At 53.2% G+C, this 24,324-nt stretch overlaps 1 protein-coding gene across 1 annotated transcript; it reads right to left on the minus strand.

Moving 5' to 3' along the window:
* Positions 1–3,333: 3,333 nt before the first annotated feature.
* On the minus strand, positions 3,334–20,995 carry LOC120390434 (phospholipase A2 inhibitor and Ly6/PLAUR domain-containing protein-like). The gene is made up of 6 exons (XM_039513113.1): positions 20,878–20,995; positions 12,584–12,712; positions 8,823–8,945; positions 6,505–6,672; positions 4,650–4,790; positions 3,334–3,744 (listed from the first exon to the last, which is right to left on the minus strand). Exons 1-6 carry the CDS (start codon positions 20,969–20,971, stop codon positions 3,506–3,508), a joined length of 894 nt encoding a protein of 297 aa, XP_039369047.1. The 5' UTR covers positions 20,972–20,995; the 3' UTR covers positions 3,334–3,505.
* Positions 20,996–24,324: the final 3,329 nt, after the last annotated feature.

Consider the following 24,324-nt stretch of genomic DNA (forward strand, 5'->3'; position numbering starts at 1 on the left):
GGAGTGCTGGCCTCTCCCTATTGGCCCTGAGGCCTGTCAGTCTCAGGACAATAACTCCTATTCGGACCTCCCCCTTTCTTTGGGTACTGGGAGAGGGCCAACCAACCCCTCCCCCCGTCACATTTCAGTGAGGGGCCAACAATGAGGGTGACGAGACGTCCCGATATTAGGGGCTTTGTCTTATATACACAACTATCCCCCTCTCCCCCCCCAAAAAAAGTGTCTGATTTTTCACTCTTGCTCTCTGGCCACCCTACCAATGGCCCTTGACAGTAGGACACGAGGAGCCAGTCTGGCCCAGCCGGGTGGGCAGGAGCCTCGGGGCACCGGCTGCCTGGTGGTCGTCAGGCGTTCTGCGGGTCTGGTGCCAAGGAGGGGATGGTGCCAAGAGCGGGATTTGCAGGCATACAATGAACTGGGTGAAGGTTTCCAACTGAAGCTTTTCTCGGAGAGGCACACGGCCCCGGAGGCCTGGAGACGCGCTGCGAGTTCTTGCCATGAAATCTCGAGCTAGCAAGTGCCAGGGTGGGAGCTCCCACCCCCGCCCTAGGGAACGGTTGGATGGATAATTCCCCTCCCTGCTAAACATTTGGCTTTTGCCCACTTTGGCCCAGATCAGCCCCAGCCATCTGTCATGCCCACCCCAAAGTTGTGTGGGGAGCCCCTCACCCCAGCACTCTGCAGCATCACTCCTCACCTTGGTCAGTGAGTCACATCAGGACAAACCCCTGCCTAGTTGAACCCAGGAGTCCTGACACTCAGCCCCTCCTGGCCCTGTGCTCTAACCACTAGACCTCCCTCCTAGGGCCAGCTCTAGGCACCAGCCGACCAAGCACGTGCTTGGGGAGGCACCTCATAAGGGGCAGCCAATCTTGGTTCGGTGGGGCAGAGCTCGGTTTTTTTGTTTGTTTGTTTTGTTTTTTGGTTCGGTGGGGCGGTGCTCCGAGGGGGAGGGAGTGATTTTCTTTTTGGTTTAGCGGAGTGGCGCTCGGGGGGTGGTGTTTTTGGTTCAGCGGAGCGGCGCTGGGTTTTTTGTTGTGGTGGTTTTCGGTTCGGCAGGGCAGCGCTCGGAGTTTTATGGTGGTGGTGGTTTTGGTTCGGCGCTCGTGGGGGTGTTGTTTTGGTACGGTGGGGCGGCACTGGGGGCATGTTTTTGGTTCGGCAGAGCAGCGCTCAGGTTTTTGTGGTTGTCGGTCTTGGTTCGGCGCTCGCGGGGGTGTTGTTTTTGGTTTGGCGGGGCGGCGCTCAGGTTCTTTTGTTGGTGGTGTTGGTTTTGGTTTGGCAGAGCTGCGCTCGGAGGGGTTGGTTTTGGTTCGGGGGGGGTGGCTCTTTGTTTTTTTATTGCTTGGGGTGGCAAAAAAGTTAGAGCCGCCCCTGCGCCCTCCAGTCCCTGAGCTGGGGATGGAACCCAGGAGTCCTGGCTCCCGGGAGATAGGGACAGAGCGGATTCTCCATTCTTAAATCAAGACACTTCTTTCTTTCTAAAGGATGTAGCTCGTTTCCACACTCCGCTCTGGGTAAAGGATCCCTGTATAAACAGCCCCCGTGCTCCACCCCAGAGACAGCTTGTGACGAAGTGGGGGATTTTCTTGGTTTTTCCAATGGTTTGCATGCAGAGGGAGGGGACTCAGTGTCCCTGGGTCTTACTGGTTAGACGAAGGGAGGGGAGAGGGAGTTTGTTGGTACAGAGGACCAGAGAGGGAGCTTGGGACCCCGGCCGATGGCCTGGAGGATGGAGACCCCAGGGACCTGGTCACCTGGTGACCCAGAGACCCAACTCAGGAGCCGCAGCTGGTTCTGTCCAGTGGGGACAACGGGCTGCAGGGAGAGGACGCCGGTGACCTGACCAGCTGGTTCCAGCCAGAAGGGCCAGAGGACAGAAGAGAGGAGAGGAGACCCAGGCGACCCTGTTTACGACCCTGTTTCCCTGGAGAGAAGCCAATGGACAGAGGGGGCTTGGGGCCACGGGTATCAGATGCCCAGCGGGGAAGCAGGGGGGCTCGGGGCTGGAGAGGGGGAGCAGGCAGAGCCCCCCTGGCTGCAGGGGGACTGGGATGTGCTGAGCTGGGGGAGGCCAGGCCTGAGGCTCTGAGAGTTTCCTGTGCTGGGTTCAACTCTCAATAAACCTCCTGTGTTATGCTGGGGGAGAGTCGCTCCGGGCTAGAGAACAGGGCTGGCGGGGGAGGGGGGGCATTATCCCCTTCGGGGGTGGAGGCCCAGGGGCCCAGAGCGAGGGGACTCGCTGAGGGGGCCCACGGCAGAGACAGACGTGCTGAGGATCAGAGAGGTGCGGCTCCAGACAGGGGCGACTCCAGGCCCCAGCACGCCAAGCATATGCTTGGGGCAGCATGCCACAGGGGGGCGCTCTGCCGGTCCACGGGAGGGCGGCAGGCAGCTCCAGTGGATCTCCCGCAGACGTGCCTGCGGAGGGTCCGCTGGTCCCACGCGGCTTCATTGGAGCTGCGGGACCAGCGGACCGTCCATAGGCACGCCTGCAGGAGGTCCACCGGAGCCGCGGGACCGGCGACCGGCAGAGCGCCCGCCGTGGCATGCCACCCTGCTTGGGGTGGTGAAATGTGTAGAGCCGCCCCTGGCTCCAGGGGATGGAGGGGCCTGACCCCGAGAGAGAGGGGACCCCCGAGAAGGGCTGTCACCCCGAAAGGGGCACCCCCCACGGACCGCACGGGGCCACCAGTGGGCACGATCTGTGAGTCCATGACACAGCTGCATCTCAGCACTGGGTGACCAGCAGTGTGGACGTTGCAGGGGAGAGCCCGCAGGGTCCCACAGCTCAGGCTTCAGGAAAGGTGCAAAATAAAACCCACGTTCGACATTCCCAGAACCCCATGTGGGTGCCCAGGGTGTGGATATACACAGAGCCGAGCAAATTCTCCTGTGGCTAATGCATCTGCCAGCGCCCCAGGCTCAGCCAGAGGCACCAACTTCCCGAGTTCCTGGGGAGTCCTCCCCCGCCTCCGCCTCAGGACCCACCCCCCACTCCACCCCTTCCCTGAAGCCCCGCCACTCCTCTTCCCACCCCCACTCTGCCCCTGCCCCTTCTTGCCCCTGCCCCTTCCTGCCCCCGCTCCCCCACTTCCCCCCAGCACCTCCTGCACTCCGCTGAACAGCTCAGCACCGGTGGGCGGGAGGGCTGGGGGGAGGGGGAGGAGCTGATCTGCGGGGCTGCCAGGGGGTGCCCCAGGGCTGGAGCACCCACGGAGTCGGTGCCTATGGGATCAGCAACGGGCAGCCCGCACACAACACCACACCGGGAGCTTTTATCTCGGATCCTGATTTATTTGGTGAATTTGCTAATGCACAGAGAGATTCCAGCCAGCCGTGAGGCACCGGGACAGACACACCCATACGCTGGGCAGACCCTTGGCTATGCAGCGGCCCCTTTGCATCGCCCGGCAGCGCGGAGGGGCCTCAGAGGGGGTGCAGCTGGGACTTCAGGCCTTTATTCACAGGCACCAGGTGCTGCGTGTGCCGGGCCGGGCGAGGGTCAGGAGAGCAGCTTCACCAGCAGCAGCCCAGTCAGGCCAGGCAGGTAGAGGGTGAAGGAGAATCTCCCCAGAGCCGGGCTGGCCCCACTGGTGGCTTTCTCCGCAGGTTTGGAGGTCGCCTGGGTGAACACGTACGTGTAGATGGTAGAAATCCGGGTGGTTAAACTTTTAATGTTTTGTGCAGATGCAGTAGCGCAGCCTTTTGCAACAAATGTTGCTTGATCTGAAGGAACTGTACCTGAGGAAGAAAAGCAGCATGTTATTAGGCGGGAGCAGCTCTGGTTCCTTCTCTGCCCCCGTAACCTCTGTCTCCACCATCCAGCGGTTCCCACCTCTGCCTCCCGTTCCCACCCCCCGGTGCTCTCCCTGCTCTCGCTGTAACCGGCCACGGCAGGGCGGGCGTCTGGTCCCCTCTTGCCTCCCCCGCGCCCCTTTCTGCAGCTTCACAAGGGACTGAAGCTGGAGTTTGGAACCAGCTGATCTCCGGGGAAGGCTCCTTCCCCAGCGCACGGCCCCCCGTGGAACATGCCCAGCTCTCACCCGACCGCTCGGTTCAGTTATTTTATAAACACCCCAAAGCGCTGGGAGTCCTGGACACACACTGAGAACAGGAGCTTCCGCACTGAGCAATAGCTTAGCTCCACCTTAAACATACAGGGAGTGGGGTCTAGTGGTTAGAGCAGTGGGGGCTGGGAGCAAGGACTCCTGGGTTCTCTCCCAAGCTCTGCATCATCGGCATAACAACCCTTCCCATGGCAAGAGACATGTTATCGTAACTCCAGGAGCAGGGCGCCATCACTCAGAGGTGGGAGCTGGCCTGGAAGGCAAAACTCCACGACAGTTTACAGTGGTATAAGTTATGTCACTGAGGGGTGTGAATAAGCCACTCCCCTGAGCAAGTTTCACCAACCTAAGTGCTGGTGTGCACAGCGCTATGCTGGCGGAGGAGCTGCCGTCGCTCGTGCAGATGGATTTATTATCCCGACTGGAGAGCTCTCTCCTGCCAGCACAGAGCATCTTCACCAGATGTGGTACAATGGTGCAGTGTAGACTGGCCCTAGGTTTCACCAGCTCTCTGGGGAGTTCCTGAGGTGTGAGATTCCCAGGGTAGCTCCCGCTCTGCAGCCAGCTGGCAGCATTTACCATTCACTAGGTACCCAGCGAAATCGACGCAATAGGTCTCGTTCCCGGTACAAGGGGTGATTTGGCTGTGGCAGGGATCAGAGTTCAGAGCGAAGCAGGTTGGGCACTGGAGCCCATTCGCGGTGGTGCTCCCCTTGGGTGCTGAAAACCGAGAGATTGAGAGACACATATGGTTACATGGTGGATTAAAGTTCATTTATCCCATGTTGTGCACCTGCTGTCCCGCATTCCCCATGCGTGCAAAGGCCCCACCCCCAGCCCGATGGCACATCTCTGTCTGTCTGTCACACGGCAACCTCTGAACCTCACAGCTGATGAATTCCAGAATTTCTGGGCATTTTCTCGGCACCCAGGGCCAGAAGTCTGCTGAGAAATCGGAACCCCACCCCCACCCTCGCCAGCTGATCAGCCCAGCCACCTCCGCGACTGTCTCAGATCAAACACCTGATCGATGGCCCCACTGACACCCCATCTCCGCTCTGCCCAGCGTCCCCGGAGGTGTAACATGGTGACACCCGGAATGACCCATCTCCCAGACAGAAAGGAGGATGGTGGGGGAGAGGGGGAATGTCGGCGAAGGGGGAATATACACATACCTGGCATGGGGGGAGGGGAGGAATGGGGCAAAAGGAGATGGGGGGGTGCCCTATATCTATGGCAGAGCAGGGGAAACTGGAATAAAAAGTTGTTGCTGAGGCATTCCAAAAATTTGTTGTACAATCTGTGCCCAGTTGTGTTATTTTCCCAGCCAATCTCTGGGTGGCTGAAGTGCCCCGTCATCCTGGGCTTTGCATGATTGTGTTAGCTACTTAAAGACAGCCTCATTCGCCTCTTCTTCTTGGTTAACTGGTCTGGAGCCGGCCCCTACCATGGCATCCCCCTGGTTTTTCCCCTTGTATCCTTCCTCAGAGACTTTCAACATGTCCGTCTCCTATTCCCATCTCAGCCTCTGAGCAGGTGCAGACACCTTTGCTATCCAAGGCAACCCCTCCTCCCGCTATCCCTGCCTGCCTGCCCGGAGCAAGCTGTGCCCCTGGGTGCGGATATCCCAGCCATGTGTGTTCTCCCCACACGGCTCTGTGACGCCGGCGATGTCACAGCTGGGATCACTCACTGCTTCAAACGCTGAAAGCGACAGGAAACCACATTGTTTGGGGAAATGGCCAAACGGGCGGTTTTGAATTATTTGCACAAGGACCCACGGGGATAAAGTGGCCGGCGATGAACAGCCCCAAGGATCCAAACCCAGTTTCCAGCCATCAGACGAGGGCGGTCTTGGAGCAGCTTCCCACGGGAAGAGTTGGAGGCAAAGCCCCTAACTAGTTTGAAGGTGGAGCCTGACAGGTTCAGGGAGGTTTAGATTGGAGCCCATCCCGGGTGCTGCCCCCTCTCTCGCGTGCCGCCCTCGCCCATCTGATTTCACAAGGGCCCCAACTGTTCCACCTCCTGGTTTGGGGACCTGCCAGCGACAGGCATTTCAGTGGCGACAGAAATGATATTTGAGTGAATGGATGTTGGGGGCAGTAAAGGGGAGAAATGAGAACAAATACAATTGTGCCGGGGCTGGTCCACATCAACCATTCGACTCTGGCAATGAGTGAGGGGATGTAAGGGTTCGGCGGGGTGTAAATCTACCCTGCCTGCCACGGCCCAGCTGTCTCTGTGCGCCCTGCTGACGCGCGTGAACCGTTCGTTAATGTGCTTTGAGCTAGTGCCCTTCCAAGGTGCTCGAATGGTGACGTGCATCAGCAGGGGGCACACGGAGAGCTGGATTCACACCCCAGCTCAGCACCATCTAACTGTGCGTGTGGACAAGCCATGAAACAGCGACAGTAAAAACAGACCCATAACTTACCTGCCAGTGTGCCCGAGTTACAGTTATCTGCGTTGTTGCATCGTGTGGTGCTGATCCTCAGATACTTGTCCTTCCCAGCAGTGAGAGTGATGAGGTCTTTTATGCCACTAGTATAGTCACTCAGACAGCGTCTGGAGAAGCCCGTGAACTTTGATCCATCTGTTGTAACTAAGAAAACAAAGAACGGAACTGAGAGGCTGGGAGGGGAACCTCGAGGAGGAGCAGGGTTAGTTATTTTTTATCTCCATATTTGGCCCTGGGGCGACGCAGCTGGGAGCCTGTGCCCAGTTCTGGGCCCCACCGTTCAGGAAGGAGGTTGGTCAGTTGGGGACGGGTCAGAGAAGAGCCGTGAGGACGATTGAAGGGTTAGAAAACCTGCCCTAGAGCGAGAGAGGCCAGGGGCTCGTTCCGTGGAGCTGAACACAGAGACGGTTCAGGGGCGACGTGGTCCCCGTCTGCCAGAACCTACCCGGGGAACAAACGTTCACTGACGGGCTCCTCAGTCGGGCGGCGGAAGGTCGGACGCCGTCCCGTGGCTGGGAGTTGGAGCCGGACACACTCAGACTGGGAATAAGGGGAAGGTTTTTCACAGGGAGGGTCGTTAACCACTGGGACGATTTCCCAGGGGCCGTGGTGGATTCTCCATCAGGGACAACGTGTAAAGCCAGACGGGAGGTTTCTTTCCCAGCTCTGCCCTAGGGATGATCTAGGGCAGGTCTCTGGCCTGTGCTGGGCCGGGGGTCAGACGAGACGATCCCAACAGTCCCTTGTGGCCATGGGGTCTAGGACTCGGTGGCCGTGTCTGCGCTGCAGAGTGAACCCGGGTTAGCCACGCCCTGGGGTGAGCGTCCGCACTGCGAAGCCTCCCGGGGGTTAGATCCACCCGGACACCACCCGGCCGGTGCTGCACTAACCCCGGGGCAGCGCTAGGCCTTTGGGGGCATGTCCCAGGTCTCCTAGCGCTGCCCTAAGCTGGGCCATTCTCTGCCGCGAGTCTCTGCGATGGCGTCTCTGCCTGAGAGCCGGGTAGAGCCGGAGCCGGCTGCAGGGGACGTGGGGTTTGAAACATCACCAAGGGCTGTGTAAACCAGCAGGTGACTTCTGGTGCAGCTAAAGGGGACAAGCAGAAGGGCAGGAAAACATAGGCCCAAAGGAATTATGGGAAGGCGTTGGAGGACTCTCAGCATCCCTGTGCGGTAACCTGGGTTCCAGTTGCATCCCAACTGCAAACCGGGTGGGTTCCAGCCTAAATTAAAGTGGAACCAGGGAATAAGTTACACTCCAAACAGCATCAGGTGCCCTGAGCTCAAATCTCGTATCCACTGAGTTTGAAGGTTTTTGTGTGTGAATAGTAGGTTGGGGGAGTCTTAGGGCTAAACCCTGGGTCACAGAGCTCATTAACTCTGCAGTGGGTGGAAGTTTATAAATCCATTTGTGACTGTGCTGGGAAAATTTCCTGTGTGGAGAGACAGAGATAGAGGGGATGTATGGGATACAGAGAGAGTGTGAGGGGTGTGTGGAGCTAGATAGCTAGATTGAGTGTATGGGGATAGATAGATAAACAGATAGGTAGGTAGATAATGACAGAGCACATCAAAGCTGATGCTGTGCTATGCATCCTTCTTACAGGGTAAATGGAAGGAGCCATTAAACCTCTTTAATTCAATGGAAGGATGAACAGAACTGGGTCTGTAACTCAGGTTTTTTATTCCAAAGGGCAAACATTGAGAAATGACAGGAACTAGTGGAGTCCACTGGCCTGAAGAGCTCAGGTAGCTGAACACGGGGAAGGTTCGGAATCTCTTTAAGTCAAAAGGGAAAAAACATCTTGAATTTGCATCCCAAGCAAGGGGCAAAATCTTGTACGGCAGGGCTCCAGCCCTGAGCAGTGACTAACAGCTTCATTGGGAGCAAGGCGGCAGTGTACAAGGGATCTCAGCGCCAATTTCCTGTTTTTAACATGATTCAGAATGGGCATCTCCACCCAAAGCAGCTTTGCTTGTTGCAGCGCAGCCGTCCATTGTGGAGATGAAAACTTAGTGAATAATATTCAATAAATAAAGAAAACCTGACCCCAGTGAAGTCAATGGGAGATTTGCAATTTGGGGCCAGGATTTCGAACCGCCATGTCTTCCAGTCGCTACGTAAGATACAGTAACGTTGCCTGAATGAATGAAGCGTCGAGCACAGACTGAGTGCTCTGTGCCGGGTGACCGTGCTTTGTTGATGGACTGTTTGGGGTTAGCCTTAGCGATGAGGTGAGGCTAGTGACAGATTGTGAGGTAGGATGTGCCTGGGTTGCTGGCAATGTCACCTACCCAGTGTATTTTCTTCTGCCACCGTAATGCAGCCGCCTGTAGCCTTTGGTACTGTGCAAGGCAGTTCCACATTCTGGCAGGTGTCTCCTGCGATGGCGCACTCGCTACATTTCAAGGTGTCACCTGGAGAAAGAAGAAGAAGTATTTCCTTCTTACTGTGGCGTGACAGTGTCACTCTGACACGTCCCTTAGCCCCAGTCGTCCCCCTTTGCTCTAAACAAGCCGAGGGGTTAACGGACCCAATTTCCTCCCGGACACTCGGTAATTGCACAATTTCAGCCACTGGGCCAGCTGTACCAGGGGGCCAGACTGGGGATGGGTGAAGGGGATGATGCTCTTCCCAAGCTCCGCTCACAAAATAAGCTCCGCCCACCCCATACGTGGCTTCCGTTGTGCACATATTTACAGTACTGGAGAGTCGCTCCCTTCGCAGCCTGTGTTGGCAGAGTCTGTCGCACCGCCAGGGGTTCCAGGCAGCCCCCATGGTCCTCACAGACTTCTCAGATGCCTCTCCCCCATATCTGTCTCAGGGATGCCATGCAAGCCCCCTACCTCATGCCAGGGGCTCTGTGTACCCCATCCCACATATCACGGTCTCCCATTTTCCCACCTCCCCCATGCCAGGGGCTCTGTGTGGCCCCCATTCCTCCTCCCCCACGCCATCATCCATCTTTCTATCTGGAGATCAGCTGCTCAGGGTGTAACATGTTACGCTTCATGGGGACACTGACAGAGCTGGGCTGGGGGGATTGATGGGCTGGAAGATATCAATGGCGCCACCAACTGTGATGCCAGAAACTTTGGAATTGATCACATGCAGGATTCAGATGTTATCACGTTGCAAGAAATAGGGAAATACCATTGAGGTGAGTGTGGCCAGGTTCTCCGGGCTGCCAGCCGGCCAGCAGAGGGGTCTGACGGAAAGGTTTGGGGTGCAGAAGCCATTGTCTTGGCCCCCAGACTCATGGGGATTGATCCCCATTGATAAGGCTCCCAGATGGACTAGACCCCAGGTTTACAGCCCGGTTACACGGCCCTGAGCCTCCGGGACATAAAAGTGGCTTAAGGAAAAGCCAGCTTTGCACACTTCCCTCTGGATCAGCCCTGCCATTGCAATATGTGGGGAATGGGAAGGATGGAAATTGTCAGGCAAAACACTGTGTTAAACAGAACAAAAGGATGTTCCTTGTCCCTTATTCTCTGAATTACCATAGACAGAAGTAGCATTAACCCCCGCGCATGGGCATGCGCAGACCTCTTGGGGACATGTAAAGTGTATAATCACTGCCCTTTAGTCCTTATGTACAAACAGCTTCGCAACTTTTCTTTTACAGAGGCTTAGATTTTCAGGCTATGACGATGATCATAGCCTGAAACCAGAGAACCTCGCCCAGCCATTCCTCCCTGCAGTCCACATCTGATATTTGAGCTTTTTAGAAGGATATCCAATCAGGGCCGGCTCCAGACCCCAGCGTGCCAAGCAGGTGCGTGGGGCGGCATTTTGCCGGCAGGGAGGCATTTGGCTCCGGCGGACCTTCCGCAGTCATGGCTGCGGGAGGTCCACCAGAGCCCCGGGACGAGCGGACCTGCCGCAGGCATGACTGCGGAGGGTGCGCTGGTCCTGCGGCTCGGACGGAGCTCCAGCAGGTATGCCTGTGGATGCTCCACCGGAGCCGCGGGGACCCTCTGCAGGCACTTCTGCCCTGGCCGCGGGACCGGGGAAGGGCGGCGGAATTTCTAGAGCTGCCCCTGCGTCCAATCTCAATGGAAAGATTCAACAAACATGTGGACAAGGGGGATCCGGTGGACATAGTGTACTTGGATTTCCAGAAAGCCTTTGAAAAGATCCCTCACCAAAGGCTCTTACGTAAATTAAGTTGTCATGGGATAAAGGGGAAGGTCCTTTCATGGATTGAGAACTGATTAAAAGACAGGGAACAAAGGGTAGGAATTAATGGTAAATTCTCAGAATGGAGAGGGGTAACTAGTGGTGTTCCCCAAGGGTCAGTCCTAGGACCAATCCTATTCAATTTATTCATAAATGATCTGGAGAAAGGGGTAAACAGTGAGGTGGCAAAGTTTGCAGATGATACTAAACTGCTCAAGATAGTTAAGACCAAAGCAGATTGTGAAGAACTTCAAAAAGATCTCACAAAACTAAGTGATTGGGCAACAAAAATGGCAAATGAAATTTAATGTGGAGAAATGTAAAGTAATGCACATTGGAAAAAATAACCCCAACTATACATACAATATGATGGGGGCTAATTTAGCTACAACGAGTCAAGAAAAAGATCTTGGAGTCATTGTGGATAGTTCTCTGAAGATGTCCACGCAGTGTGCAGAGGTGATCAAAAAAGCAAACAGGATGTTAGGAATCATTAAAAAGGGGATAGAGAACAAGACGGAGAATATAGTATTGCCCTTATATAAATCCATGGTACGCCCACATCTCGAATACTGTGTACAGATGTGGTCTCCTCACCTCAAAAAAGATATTCTAGTACTAGAAAAGGTTCAGAAAAGGGCAACTAAAATGATTAGGGGTTTGGAGAGGGTCCCATACGAGGAAAGATTAAAGAGGCTAGGACTCTTCAGCTTGGAAAAGAGGAGACTAAGGGGGGATATGATAGATGTATATAAAATCATGAGTGATGTTGAGAAAGTGGATAAGGAAAAGTTATTTACTTATTCCCATAATACGGGAACTAGGGGTCACCAAATGAAATTAATAGGCAGCAGGTTTAAAACAAATAAAAGGAAGTTCTTCTTCACGCAGCGCACAGTCAACTTGTGGAACTCCTTACCTGAGGAGGTTGTGAAGGCTAGGACTATAACAATGTTTAAAAGGGAACTGGATAAATTCATGGTGGCTAAGTCCACAAATGGCTATTAGCCAGGATGGGTAAGAATGGTGTCCCTAGCCTCTGTTCGTCAGGGGATGGAGATGGATGGCAGGAGGAAGATCACTTGATCATTGCCTGTTAGGTTCACTCCCTCTGGGGCACCTGGCATTGGCCACTGTCGGTAGACAGATACTGGGCTAGATGGACCTTTGGTCTGACCCGGTACGGCCTTTCTTATGTTCTTATGATTCCAAGTGATGGAGAATCCACCCCCCCCCACTCCTCTTGAGAACCTGCTGCCAGGGTTAATTCCACCTTGGACTGGTCTAAATTCAACTCCCAGCCATTGGAGCTCATTCGGCCTCTGTTTGCTCGGTTGGAGAGCCCGCTGCTACCGGAAACTGTCGGCCTGATTCCAGGTCACACTCAGTCCCCTAACAGTGTAATTTACTCCTGTATTTAGTCCCCTTTCTGCTGCCAAAGCTGGGCAGAGGGGCCTTCGTGGAAATTAGAATTCAGAGCAATGTCCAGTAATGGTGCCCCTCAGGCCTGGTCTACACTATACAGGTTGTTATAGCTACGGCACTTGGGGGGGGAGGGAGATCCACACCCTGAGCACTGCAGCTAGGCCGATCTAGTCCCTGGAGTAGGTGCAGGTCAATGTGTGGATCCCACAGGGATAGAAAAACCTCGTCCATTGGCATAGGCGGTGTCTTCACTATGGGGCTCTGCCGGCCCAGCTACAGCGCTGCGGGTAAGTCACTACAGCAGCCATAGTGTAGACAGGGCCCTGTACCCCACCCAGAGCTAATCCCCCCTCCTTGCATAGATTGTTCCCAGGACTGGGGATCCCTGGGGTGTAAAGTCTCCAAGTCCAGAGGGGGGGTTACATGGCCACAGCAGCGAGTGACTCACCTTGTGCACTCGTTGTAGCTAGGAGAGCAGGGAGCAGGCAGAGGATGAAGGAAACCATCCTGGTGCTGGGAGGCGCACAGGGCCGGGCTCGGAGCTGAATGGAACTTCTCACGCCTGACACGGTGAGCGCTGCCAGAAGGGAGGAGGAGAGAGTCAAGAGTGAAATGAGGAGGAAAAGGGAATAACAGCCGAGATCTTGGAGGGGTGCGGAAGCACCAGCCAACAGAGCCGAACAAACAACCAATTTTATGATTTGCTGGCAGTTCCAAAAGATCGGAAAAAAATCATTTTTGGTTGACCCAAAATTCTCGTCCAACTGAAAAGCTGTTCGAAAAAATGGTTTTAGTTCATTTTCAAGCATTTTAAAACATTTGTAAATTGGTTTTTAAATTAAAATTTCCATCAACTTTGAAAGGAATTTAAAAAAATTGATTAATTCTGGAGGTGTCCAGACAGAACATTTCCATTTTTCAGGATTTTTTTCCTGCTGAAGCAATGAAATCGACACAAACCTGCATTTTTCAGTGGAGAAAAGTTTTGGTTAGAGAATTTCCCCCAGCTCCCCATGGCACAGACATGCCCAGCAGTAGCAGAGCGGGGGCTCCGGGACATCTGGAGACGGGCGCTCGGTAGGGCAATCCCTGTAATAGTCATTGCTCTGGACGGAATCATGGTGACCAGCAAAGCGGAGACGTCAAATGGAGCCAGTGAGAGTCACGGGGACACGACCTGCCCCTGCCTCACGTCTTGTTACACCAAATAGATTGAATGTAGAAGGAAACAGTTAAACAGCAAGTCAGCCTATAGCCTGGGTGCTTACTGCCAGGCGGCCAGGGCCCTAGCAAGCAAATGGGTCCATTGACTTCAACAATTACACTGGTGAACACTGGCTGGGGATCCGGCCCCTTGAGTCTGATGAAACTAAGGCCAATTGATCCCAGCTGAGATCTGGGCCATGGACTCCAATGGAGCTGCAACCCATTGGGGTCCAGCTGGGATTTGGCCCCATTGACTCCAATGGAGCTATGACTGACTGACCCCAGCAGGGATCTAGCCCAGTTTTCACTCCCTCGTTCATATTTGCTCCAGGTCTGCACCGTCCCTTCTGACATGGGGCGACCAGCACGGCCTGTGGGGCGCCAGGGTCAGAGCATCCTGCTGGTCTGCAGAGGGGCCCTGCAGTGTTTTCACATTATCTCCATCCCCTTGGGCAGCCCAACAGCTTCTTCGCTTTTCTCTTCTGCAGCTGCACAGACAGCTGAGGTGTCCATTGAATGGGGACGCTCTGGTCCTTTCCCTGGATCAGCCTGGTTCAGTTAGAACCTGTCAGGTCTAGGAGGCTTCAAACCCCTCAGCCCCCATGTGCGTTACTTTGCATTGATCAAAACTCAGCTTCATCCGCCATCACATTGCCCATTGACCCAGCTCCGTTCGCTCTCGCTGAGGTTCCCGACTAACCTCAGTAAGTTGCCTCCTCTGCAGATTTCACCCACCTCCTTGCTCACCCCCCGTCAGATCATTTGAGTCACTTGAACGCTGGGTCTAGGATAGAGCTTGGAGGCCTCCACTTTTAAGTTTTTGCCATCACACAAAATTCCCATGAATTCTGGCTCTGTTTTCTAGAGACACAAGGTGGGGGAAGAGACGAGTGTCCGAGCAGCACTGAGCTCTTCTGCGGGTCAACGGAGCTCCAGAGCTTGTGTCTCTCCCCAGCAGAAGCTGGTCCAATAAAAGCTTTTCCCTCACCCACCTTTTCTGTCTAGAATCCTGGGACCCACACGGCTACAACAACGCTGGAAACTCCTCTGCTCTCTGGCTATTGTCCTGTTTCTGCTCCATGACACTCCCTTGCCTCCCGCCCCAGCACTGCTTCGATTCCTTACTGCCCCGCGGCGAGGGAGTTTGCCGAAGGCTTTTTGACAGTCCAAATCTGTTGGGAATGGAATGTGAAATGCTGAGATTGTTTAGGCTTCTGGGACGAGCCGATTACGCTGGGAACTGTGTGTAAGGCCTGGCCTTCAGCCCATTCTCATCGGCCAGCTAATTGTAAATAGGATGATAAGTCAAACAGGTGTTAGGATGATAATTACCCTATGGGGTTACAGCTGCGACTGTGTAAATTTAATTAACCAATTAGCAACTGTTTGATTGCTTGCTATAATGGTATATAAGAGCATGCTGGAAATGAATAAAGAACTCTCTGTTTTATCATCACATGGGTTGTCAGACTCTGTCCATGCTCTCCTGCGATGCAACAAATGGTGACCCCGACGTGATTGAACGAGGATAGTGTTGGTGGCCTGAACTGAAAAGAAGAAAAGGAGGCGCACCTGAGTCTCAGTGTCGAGCGGCTAGGAGCCGCAGGGCGTCCGAAAAGAGGGGCGCACCTGAGCTCAGTGTTGAGCGGCAGCCGCAGGGCGTCCGAAAAGAAGGGCGCACCTGAGTCTCAGTGTCGAGCGGCTAGGAGCCGCAGGGCGTCCGAAAAGAGGGGCGCACCTGAGCTCAGTGTTGAGCGGCAAGCCGCAGGGTGTCTGAAAAGGGAGGCACACCCCAGCCCAGAGGTGAGCAGCTAACATGGGAACCGCTGCATCAGCGGAAGAAAGGACGGTGCATGAATATTTGATGCGCATCGCGGAGCGGCAGGGAGAGAAGCTCCCCTCTGATACGTTATCCCGTCTGCTGCGGTGGGGACGGAGAAGGGGACTTTCTGTTCAACCAAGTACAATTTTTGATAAAACTGTTTGGGAGCGGCTAGGCTCCGAGCTTTGGAAGTCGGTGGCTCAGGGCGATAAGGAGGCCTTCTCCCTGAGTCCAGTATGGAATAAGGCGAAGGAGATAGTAGAAACTCTCGCGGCCGAGGCAGGAGTGCAGGCGGCCCTTTCTGAGCTCTGCCGCCCAACGCCCGGAATGCCTTCTGTGTTGCCGGTTGGAGCCAGAGAGTTTTTCGGTGGTGAGGACACAGTGATACCTTTGGCTTCCGACCCCTTCCCCATGGATGATGTTGCCCCTGCTACGGCCCCACTACCCTCCAATGTGGCTATCGGCCCCGACATGATTGATCCTGCTACGGTCCCGTTACCCCCCGATACGCCCGAGCCTATGGAGACAGCCTTGCCGTATGCACCCCCTCCAAAGCCATGCCGTGTCCACGGGGCCTGGGGGTGCCACGATTGCGGGGGGACAGAGGAGGTTCGGGTAGAACATGTGCCATCGAACCCATATCCCGATTTGACTACGTTTACTCAGTTTACTCAGTCTGATGCCTTCTATAAGGAGATGGAGCGCCAGGGTCGACATCTGCAGCATATATGTGACAAGTTGGACCAATTGGAAGGTTTTCCACCTGGATCATCGCGATCGCATCTTCACAAGTGCTTTCATTCGACTCACCCCCGCGCCCCGCCTGGCCCCGGGGACCCTCCAACTGGGGACCCTCCGGATCCGGTACAGCGCTGGCATGGGGTTTTAAGAGAAGCCATCCTTGAAGGTCTAACACCTGAGGCCTTTCCGGTGATTACGCCAGACCCTCAACACCCTAATCATAGACGGTGGGCCCCTTTGGATTGGAAGTTGATCCGTGAGGCACAGAAATCGATCATGGCTTATGGACTAGATAATCCGTATGTACAGTCTATCATTGAACAGGTATTTGCTGGCCAAGCAATGTGTCCGTACGATGCAATTAAGCTAGCTGACATGCTTCTTACACCAACACAGAAACTGTTGTGGAAAGATGATTGGGCTAAGAGAGTTGACTTGGCTCTTGTCCGCAATTTGGATTTACCGGATGATGATCCTCGGCGCGTGGCCACTGCTGATATGTTTTTGGGAGCCGGTCGCTTTGTTGACCCGCATTTGCAAGCTCGCCTTGAACCCCGGATCCTGCAGCAATCACAGGAACTAGCCTTGGCTGCCTTTAAAGCGGTGCCCCAGATGGGGAAGCCGACCCCTCCCTATGCTAAAATTACACAAGGCCCATCGGAACCGTATTCCACCTTTTTGGATCGCCTTCGAGAGGCTATTGATAGATCTCCTAATCTGACGCCAGAGGCCAGAACTGCAGTTGGACTTGATCTTGCAACCCAGAATGCAAATCCCACTTGCCGCCGTATATTAGCCACCTTGCCCAAGACTGCGACCCTGATGGAAATGATTGAGGCATGTGGTAGGGCCGCTATGCTTGAGGAGACGGATAAGGCAGCAATTCATGCTAAGGCACAGGCCTCTGCACTGGCCGTGGCGTTACAACCCCTGCTCGGGCGACAGCGGGGGGCTAGAAGACCGACCCGGCCAGCCGGCCCCTGTTTTGGTTGCGGAAAACCCGGGCATTTCCGGCGGGACTGCCCTATGCAAAATGAGCAGCGGGCCTCTGATGTGTTACCTGTAGCTGCAACTGGCGCTTGCACACGATGTGATAAGTTTGGACATCGCGCCGCCGACTGTTGGGCGCGTTACAAGAAGGATGGAACACCACTGCCGGGAAACGGATCACGGAGCGCCCCTCGGAGGAGCGCGACGACACAAGTGCCTCCACCCGCCAACCCGGCTGCCTGGAACACCTCACCGGAGCAACCCGTGGCAGTGCCGGAGTGGATTTGGCCACAGCGACAGATGTAGTTTTACAGACTGACGAGGTTCAAGTTCTTCCTTCCAACACCGATGGCCCATTAGGATTTGGATTGAGTGCCCTTTTGATTGGCCGTTCGTCAACATCGAAACAAGGTATTTTTGTTTTGCCTGGCCTTATTGATGCCGACCATACGGGGAATATTGGGATAATGGTACGCGCCCTTTGTCCCCCTGTGACTATAACTGCTGGTACACGTCTTGCTCAGTTAATACCTTTCGAGGGATGTGTGCCCCGATCGACCCCGATTGACCGCGGGTCTCGAGGGTTTGGATCCACTGGCCCTCCCCAACCTGCCTTTGCTATGGACATCACTTTGCGCAAGCCCACCCGAACTGCTCGGCTTCAGGGATCCGATGGGCGGCAGATCACTCAGGAAGCTTTTATTGGGGATGCAATGCAGAGTGGGGTAACTGAGGCACCTGTGACGACAGAGGTAGAAGATACTGTGTTTACCTTGGAATCAGAGCCCACTGAAGCGGTTGCAGCTGAGGCCCCCATGCAGAATGATGTAGGAGATGCGCCATCTAACCTAGTATCAGAATGCCCAGGGGCAGTTGTAAATGGGGCCCCTCTACAGAGCGACATGTGTCCTCAAGAACTGCCTGTGTGTGGAAAGGGAAACGAAGAGGAGCCTATGGAAGCAAAACAAACACTTCTACTGACTGCGACAAGTTCAAATGACAATCAGCGAGAGGAAACCAAGTTTGAGCTAATGACGGAAGTGGAAAAAGATTTGTTTGAATCTGGAAAATTAGAACTTGCAAGCGGTGATAAACTTTATTCAACTCCAGTGCAGCTGGAAGATATTGGCTCACCCATTCCTAGTACTGAAAGCTCTGAGGCTCAAAAAGCATCTGTGCCTGTTACAGCTGCAGCAATTGAAGAACAAATCATTGCAGAAATTGTAACATCTATGGAAACCTCAGCTGAAACTTTAAAGCCTTTAGAAGCAGTGCCTGGAAAACTATTTCCTGAACTAGTCCAAGATATTACCACTGCTCATTTGGGATTTGAGGCTGCAAACAGTAGGACTGAAGAAACTGCAACAGTGTCAGTATCAGAGATGACTGCTGCAATGGTGGATGGAATGACTGAGAAAGCAACAAGATGTACACACCCTGAGCCCCTGGAGGACAACTGCTTGTTAGCTGTGCCAGGATCCTTTTTGTTTGATCCTCCCTGAATGATTTAATTGATTGAGATAATTTTTGCTTTGCCTGAATGTATAGGATGATGTCCTGATAATTTCCCCCGTAGAACTTGAACCACGATGGTGGTGGAACAGAAGAAAAAACACTCACATCATTGATATTGCCAATGTCTAGAAATTCCTGACTAAAAGGGCATTGAGAACTGACCCTGGTAAAGAAGCAAAGAATTGCACACTGGCAGGAAAAAATTTGGGACTCCTGCTAAAAAATGTGGTATTGATTGGATTTTGGGGTTTATTTTACAGGCTGCGCCCTGTGTTGTGGAATTTTTTTTTAGCATGTATTGCCCTCCCTAATTGGATTGTAAATGATATTACCCCCCCCCCATTACTAACCCCTGTTTTTTAGAGCCTAATTGTTTTTTGTTTTTAAAGTTTGAGAAAACTCAGCCAAAAGGTTTGTTGAGTATTCTCAAAGGGGGGGGGGAGTTTATGGTGTTATTTAGGCATAAATCTAGGTAATTTGGGAGAATGGCTTTGAATTTATGTGACCCAAAATACCTTTATGTAAAGTGCCTTTGTTAGCCTTTTTAGATTTCTGTAAATTCTGTATTATGTATTGATTATTGGCAGTTGTATGATTGTTTGATATTTGATGTAGCCCCCATGGTGGGAAAGTACAGATAGTTGTTCACAGAAGATACCAGAAGGGTAGGGGCTAGTTAAGAAGTACACCCTCCTAGCTAAATTGATAGTGGGATAAGTTGGTGTCCATAAAAGGAACGGTTTAGCAAGAGGAAATATGGATCGGGCCCAGGCAGGCACGCAATAGATAGAGAACTTGAAGAGGAAAAAAGGATCGGGCCCAGGCGGCGGGCAACAGACAACAAGCTTGGAATACTGGTTGATAACCTTGAGGGTGTAGTTGATAGAAAAGGTAATTAACTACTAGCGAGTAATGTTAGGCAGAGTACAAAGTTAACTCTGTGGTTGCTGGAGGGAATAGCAGTTGAATTTTGTAAAGATGCTAAAGAGAAAAGTTTTTGGTGTTTTTGAAATGTTTGTACATAAATTTGGGCAAAGAAATTAGTTTGCAATTGTTTGATCATAAATAATTTTGTTGCATTAGTTGAAGATTGTATATTGTGCTATGTAATTGTAATTGTATTAGGCAAAGGGTATATAAGTGGTGATTTTTGGGGGGGGGTTAAAAGTAGAAGTTAATAGTAAGAACCCTTAATCTGTGAATAGCTTTGAATTCAGAAGTAAGTTAGGATGCAATTGTATTACTGTAAATGATTTAATTGATGATGTAATTTTTTTTGCCTGATGGTATTAAGGGTATTTGTATATTGTATGTAATGATTGCTCGCCCAGTAGGGGTAGTTTTGTTTTGTTTTTTAGATATTAAGAAAATTGGTGTTAGCTGCATAGCATTTTATGTACCATGCATTTATTTATAGAGTTAAATTTATGTTATGTGTCTTATGTTTTGTTTTGTGGTGTTTGTTTGTTTGTTTTTCTGGCCAGAATTGTCTTTTGCGTTTTATGTGGTTTATGTTGTGTTTTTTCTAGGACCCCCCCCCCCTCAGTGTCAGTTTGATCGCCTGACATCTGAGGGATGATTTGGTAATAGAAGTTTGCCACAAGTTGGTGTGCTATAGAGAAGGGGGGACTCCTGTAGAATTTACACCATTTATTTGTTGTGCTTTGTTTTTGTTTGGTGGTGTTGGGGTTATGTTAAGAATTGCATGGTTATATAGGTTGGCTTTATAAAGTTTTAATTTTGGCTTGTGATAGATTGTGGTGTTATGCTGTTATAAGTTGGAAATGTTTTGCTTATGTTTTTATTCCTTTTTTCTTTCCCTCCTTTTTGATTTTGGGTAGAGGGGGGAGGTGTTGGGAATGGAATGTGAAATGCTGAGATTGTTTAGGCTTCTGGGACGAGCCGATTACGCTGGGAACTGTGTGTAAGGGCTGGCCTTCAGCCCATTCTCATCGGCCAGCTAATTGTAAATAGGATGATAAGTCAAACAGGTGTTAGGATGATAATTACCCTATGGGGTTACAGCTGCGGCTGTGTAAATTTAATTAACCAATTAGCAACTGTTTGATTGCTTGCTATAATGGTATATAAGAGCATGCTGGAAATGAATAAAGAACTCTCTGTTTTATCATCACATGGGTTGTCAGACTCTGTCCATGCTCTCCTGCGATGCAACACAAATCAAGTACGTCAACTGGTTCCTCTCTGCTCCCTAAGCCTGGATGTTCAGAGCAGCCGAACGGAGTTCGAGGCCCGACTCCCAGGGAGTTTCAACAGACGCTGGCCCCCTCGCTTCCAGTTTAGCCTTTGAAAATCTCCCTATTTCGCTCACACACCATTCCATGAGTGGGGCTGCTTTTCCTTTGCACAAACTGAGCTGCTTTATCCCTGCAGCTTGCATTTACAAGCTTTCAGCAGATCATCAGTGATGACAAGCAATAATTTAACACGGCATTAAAAACTCTTACCTTCAGCCGCACCACGGTTCCGTTCACCTCCAAGTTCTCTGTAATATCGAAGAGGTGAACTGACCTGTCGAGCACGGCCCCTTCCTCTGTACATAGTCCAATGACACAGTCTGATTAATCTAGAAACTGGGAGTAACAGTGAATGATTTACTGAAATGTAATAAATTGCACAACCCCCATACCTGGCCACTCCCTCTTCAAATACCATTCAGATCGACCCTTTCTCAATCCATCAGCTATTGTTTTATTGAACTTGTCCCATACTGTCTGCTGGTTCATGCAACAGAGATACGGGGCGATACTCAGCTCAGTCACGGGTAGAGTTGCAACGTTTGCATACCAGAGGTGTTTATCCATGTCCTGAGGTGCAGTAAATGATAGAGGAACCGGTAAATTCACAGCAGCTGGGGATCTGGCTCCATTGATTCCACTGGAGCAAGGACCAATTGATACCAAATGGGGGTCGGGTGAGATTGTCAGAATGAAACTAAGGATGGCCATGGAGTTGGCCCCATTACGACAGCTCCCCGCCCATTCCCAGAACAGGTTGTTAAATTCCTTCTCATTCAATTGTGTTAATATTCACTGCGGACAGATTTTCTTATCTGCCCCATACCAGGGGGTGGCGTCAAACTGGGTCTCATGTGCATGAGGTCGCACCCGGCTGGGGGAATTTAGTTACAGAATAACTGAGCAAAGAAGATTGTTTCAGCCTTGGCTGCATTTCAGGCCAGCTTTGCTCCTGGAGGTTGTCAAGATGGGCAGGGGGCTTCCAGACAGAATCCAGGTGTTAGGCTCTCCAGATGTCTAACAAGAGAGAGCGGTTGGAGATTGATTGATGAACAGTGCCATGGAAAAGCTGGGGATTAGTTATAACCATATATGAACTCATGGCTCAGATTCAGCCAGGCGGTGGTGGTCTCCTAGTGGCACCTCACTGAATCTTCAGCCTTGTTCTCTAGGATCTCGTCTGCCATTGAACGCACACGAGTAAGGCCGGGTCAACACCAGAAACCTTTGCTGGCACAGCTCTGCGGGTCGGGGCGCGTGATCTCCTGGGACATCGTTGTGCAGGCCAAAGCCCCAGCATGGGGCAGTTATACCGGCAGAAAACCCCTTTACCCATAGACGTTATTTCTGCCTCCTATGGACGCTGTCCCACGGTGTGTAACTGAAACATTCATTGGAGCAAGAGCCTGAGTCTCCCAACCTCCAGGTCCATCCTTCTCTCACTTGTGCACTCGTTCACTGTGGCCCAGCAAACAGGGGGACTCTCATGTAGAAGCAGGGAGGGGATTTTCCCTCTGGCTTTGGCCCTGGGGCGACGCTGCTGGGATCCAGTGTTCAGTTCCTTAGCCCACGGTTCAAGGGGGTGGTTGGTCGATTGCAGAAGAGCCACGAGAATGAGGAAAGAATTAGAAAACCTGCTTCATCGCGACAGACTCCAGCAGCTTGGTCCACTGAGCTTAGCACAGAGAAGGTCCAGGGGTGACCTGATCCCGCCTGTCAGTCCCTACACGGGGAACGAATATTTACTAACGGGCTCTTTGATCCAGCAGAGGAAGGTCTGGTGCGATCCCATGGCTGGAAGCTGGAGCTGGACAAAGTCAGACTGGGAATAAGATGAAAGTGTTTACCAGGGAGGGGAATTACCCCTTGGAACAGTTTCCGACGGCTCCTGCTGGGTTCTCCGTCGGTGGCTGTTTTCAAGGCAAGCCTGGGTGCTTTTGCTGAGAGACCTGCTCTGGGAATCCTGTGGGGGACATTCCCTGGCCTGTGACACAGGAGGTCAGACACGATGGCCCTGGTGGGTCCCGTCTGGCCTGGGGATCTGCGACTCTTTAAATAGTTTATCCCAAGTGGAAGAGCTGGAAAAGGAGAGATTGAGCGAGACCCCCCCGGAAGGACCTACAGCCTGGGGGTCAGGCCGTGCCCCTGGAAGGGACGTCCAGGCAAAGGGAAGCATCACACCAGCCTCTCCCACAGCCAGGATGAGCGCTCTAACCACTAGGCTGCTGGACACCACGAGGCTTCCTCATCGGCCATATTGTGGGGGGGTCGGCGTGCTCCATGACACGTGCTAGACTGGACCGCTCGGGCTGCTGCTCTCCCCTTAGCTCTGCCCTGCCTCAGCCAGCCCCAGCTCACATGGAGGACGGGCCCTGGGCTCCTGACTCCCACACTGGTCTGCTGCGCTGTCAATCAGGCCGACCTGGAGCGCTGGCTTCTCCCCATTGGCCCTGGGCCCTGTCAGTCTCAGGACAATGACTCCTCTTCAGCCCGCCCCCTTTCTTTGGGTACTGGGAGAGGGCTGACCAACCCCTCCCCCCCTCACATTTCAGTGAGGGGCCAACAATGAGGGTGACGAGACGTCCCGATATTAGGGGCTTTGTCTTATATACACAACTATCCCCCTCTCCCCCCCCAAAAAAGTGTCTGATTTTTCACTCTTGCTCTCTGGCCACCCTACCAATGGCCATTGACAGTAGGACACGAGGAGCCAGTCTGGCCCAGCGGGGTGGGCAGGAGCCTCGGGGCACCGGCTGCCTGGTGGTCGTCTGGCGTTCTGCGGGTCTGGTGCCAAGGAGGGGATGGTGCTAAGATGGGGATTTGCAGGCGTACAATGAACTGGGTGAAAGTTTCCAACTGAAGCTTTTCTCGGTGAAGCCCATGGCCCCGGGGGCCTGAAGATGCACTGCGAGTTCTTGCCATGAAATCTCAAGCTAACAAACAACAGGGTCAGAACTCCCACCCCCGCCCTAGGTAACTGTTATATTGAACTTGAACTATATTGAACTTGCTTTGATCCACCAGAGTGTGCAGCTCCGCACCCCCCGCCCCCACCCTGCTCCCCCGGAGCACTGTTTTACTGCGTTATATCTGAATTTGTGCTATATCGGGTGCAGTGGTGAGCTGCAGCCGGTTCGCACCGGTTCGCTAGAACCGGTTGTTAAATTTAGAAGCCCGTTTAGAACCGGTTGTTCCTGGAGGGACAACTAGTTCCAAAAGGGCTTTTAAATTTAACTAAAGCTCTAGTAGCTCTCTACCCTTCCCCCAGCCCCAGCTCACCTCACTCCGCCTCCTCTGCTGAAGCGCCTCCGGCTTCTCCTCCCCCTCCCCAGCTTCCCGAAAATCAGCTGTTCGCGTGGGAAGCCTGGGAGGGCTGAGAAGAAAGCAGAGGCTTCCTGCAGGTGAGCTTTAGCTGAGGCTGGGACTGGGGGGGCAGGGGCACCAGCGGGTGGAGGGCTCCAGGCGCCGCGCCGCCCGGGGAGGTTGCGGCCAGATCCTGGGGCGGGGCAGCACGGCTCCTGCCCCCCGGGGTCCAGCTGTGACCTCGCAGTGCAGCACATCGCGGCTCCGGCCCGGCCCCCGGGTCCTGCCGTGAACTCGGCCCGGTGGCGCAGCTCCGGTCCGGCCCCCGGGTGCGGCCCTGGGTCCGGCCGGGCA

The sequence above is a fragment of the Mauremys reevesii genome, linkage group 24, assembly GCF_016161935.1.
Source record: "Mauremys reevesii isolate NIE-2019 linkage group 24, ASM1616193v1, whole genome shotgun sequence".
In the NCBI taxonomy this organism is placed as follows: Eukaryota; Metazoa; Chordata; order Testudines; family Geoemydidae; genus Mauremys; species Mauremys reevesii.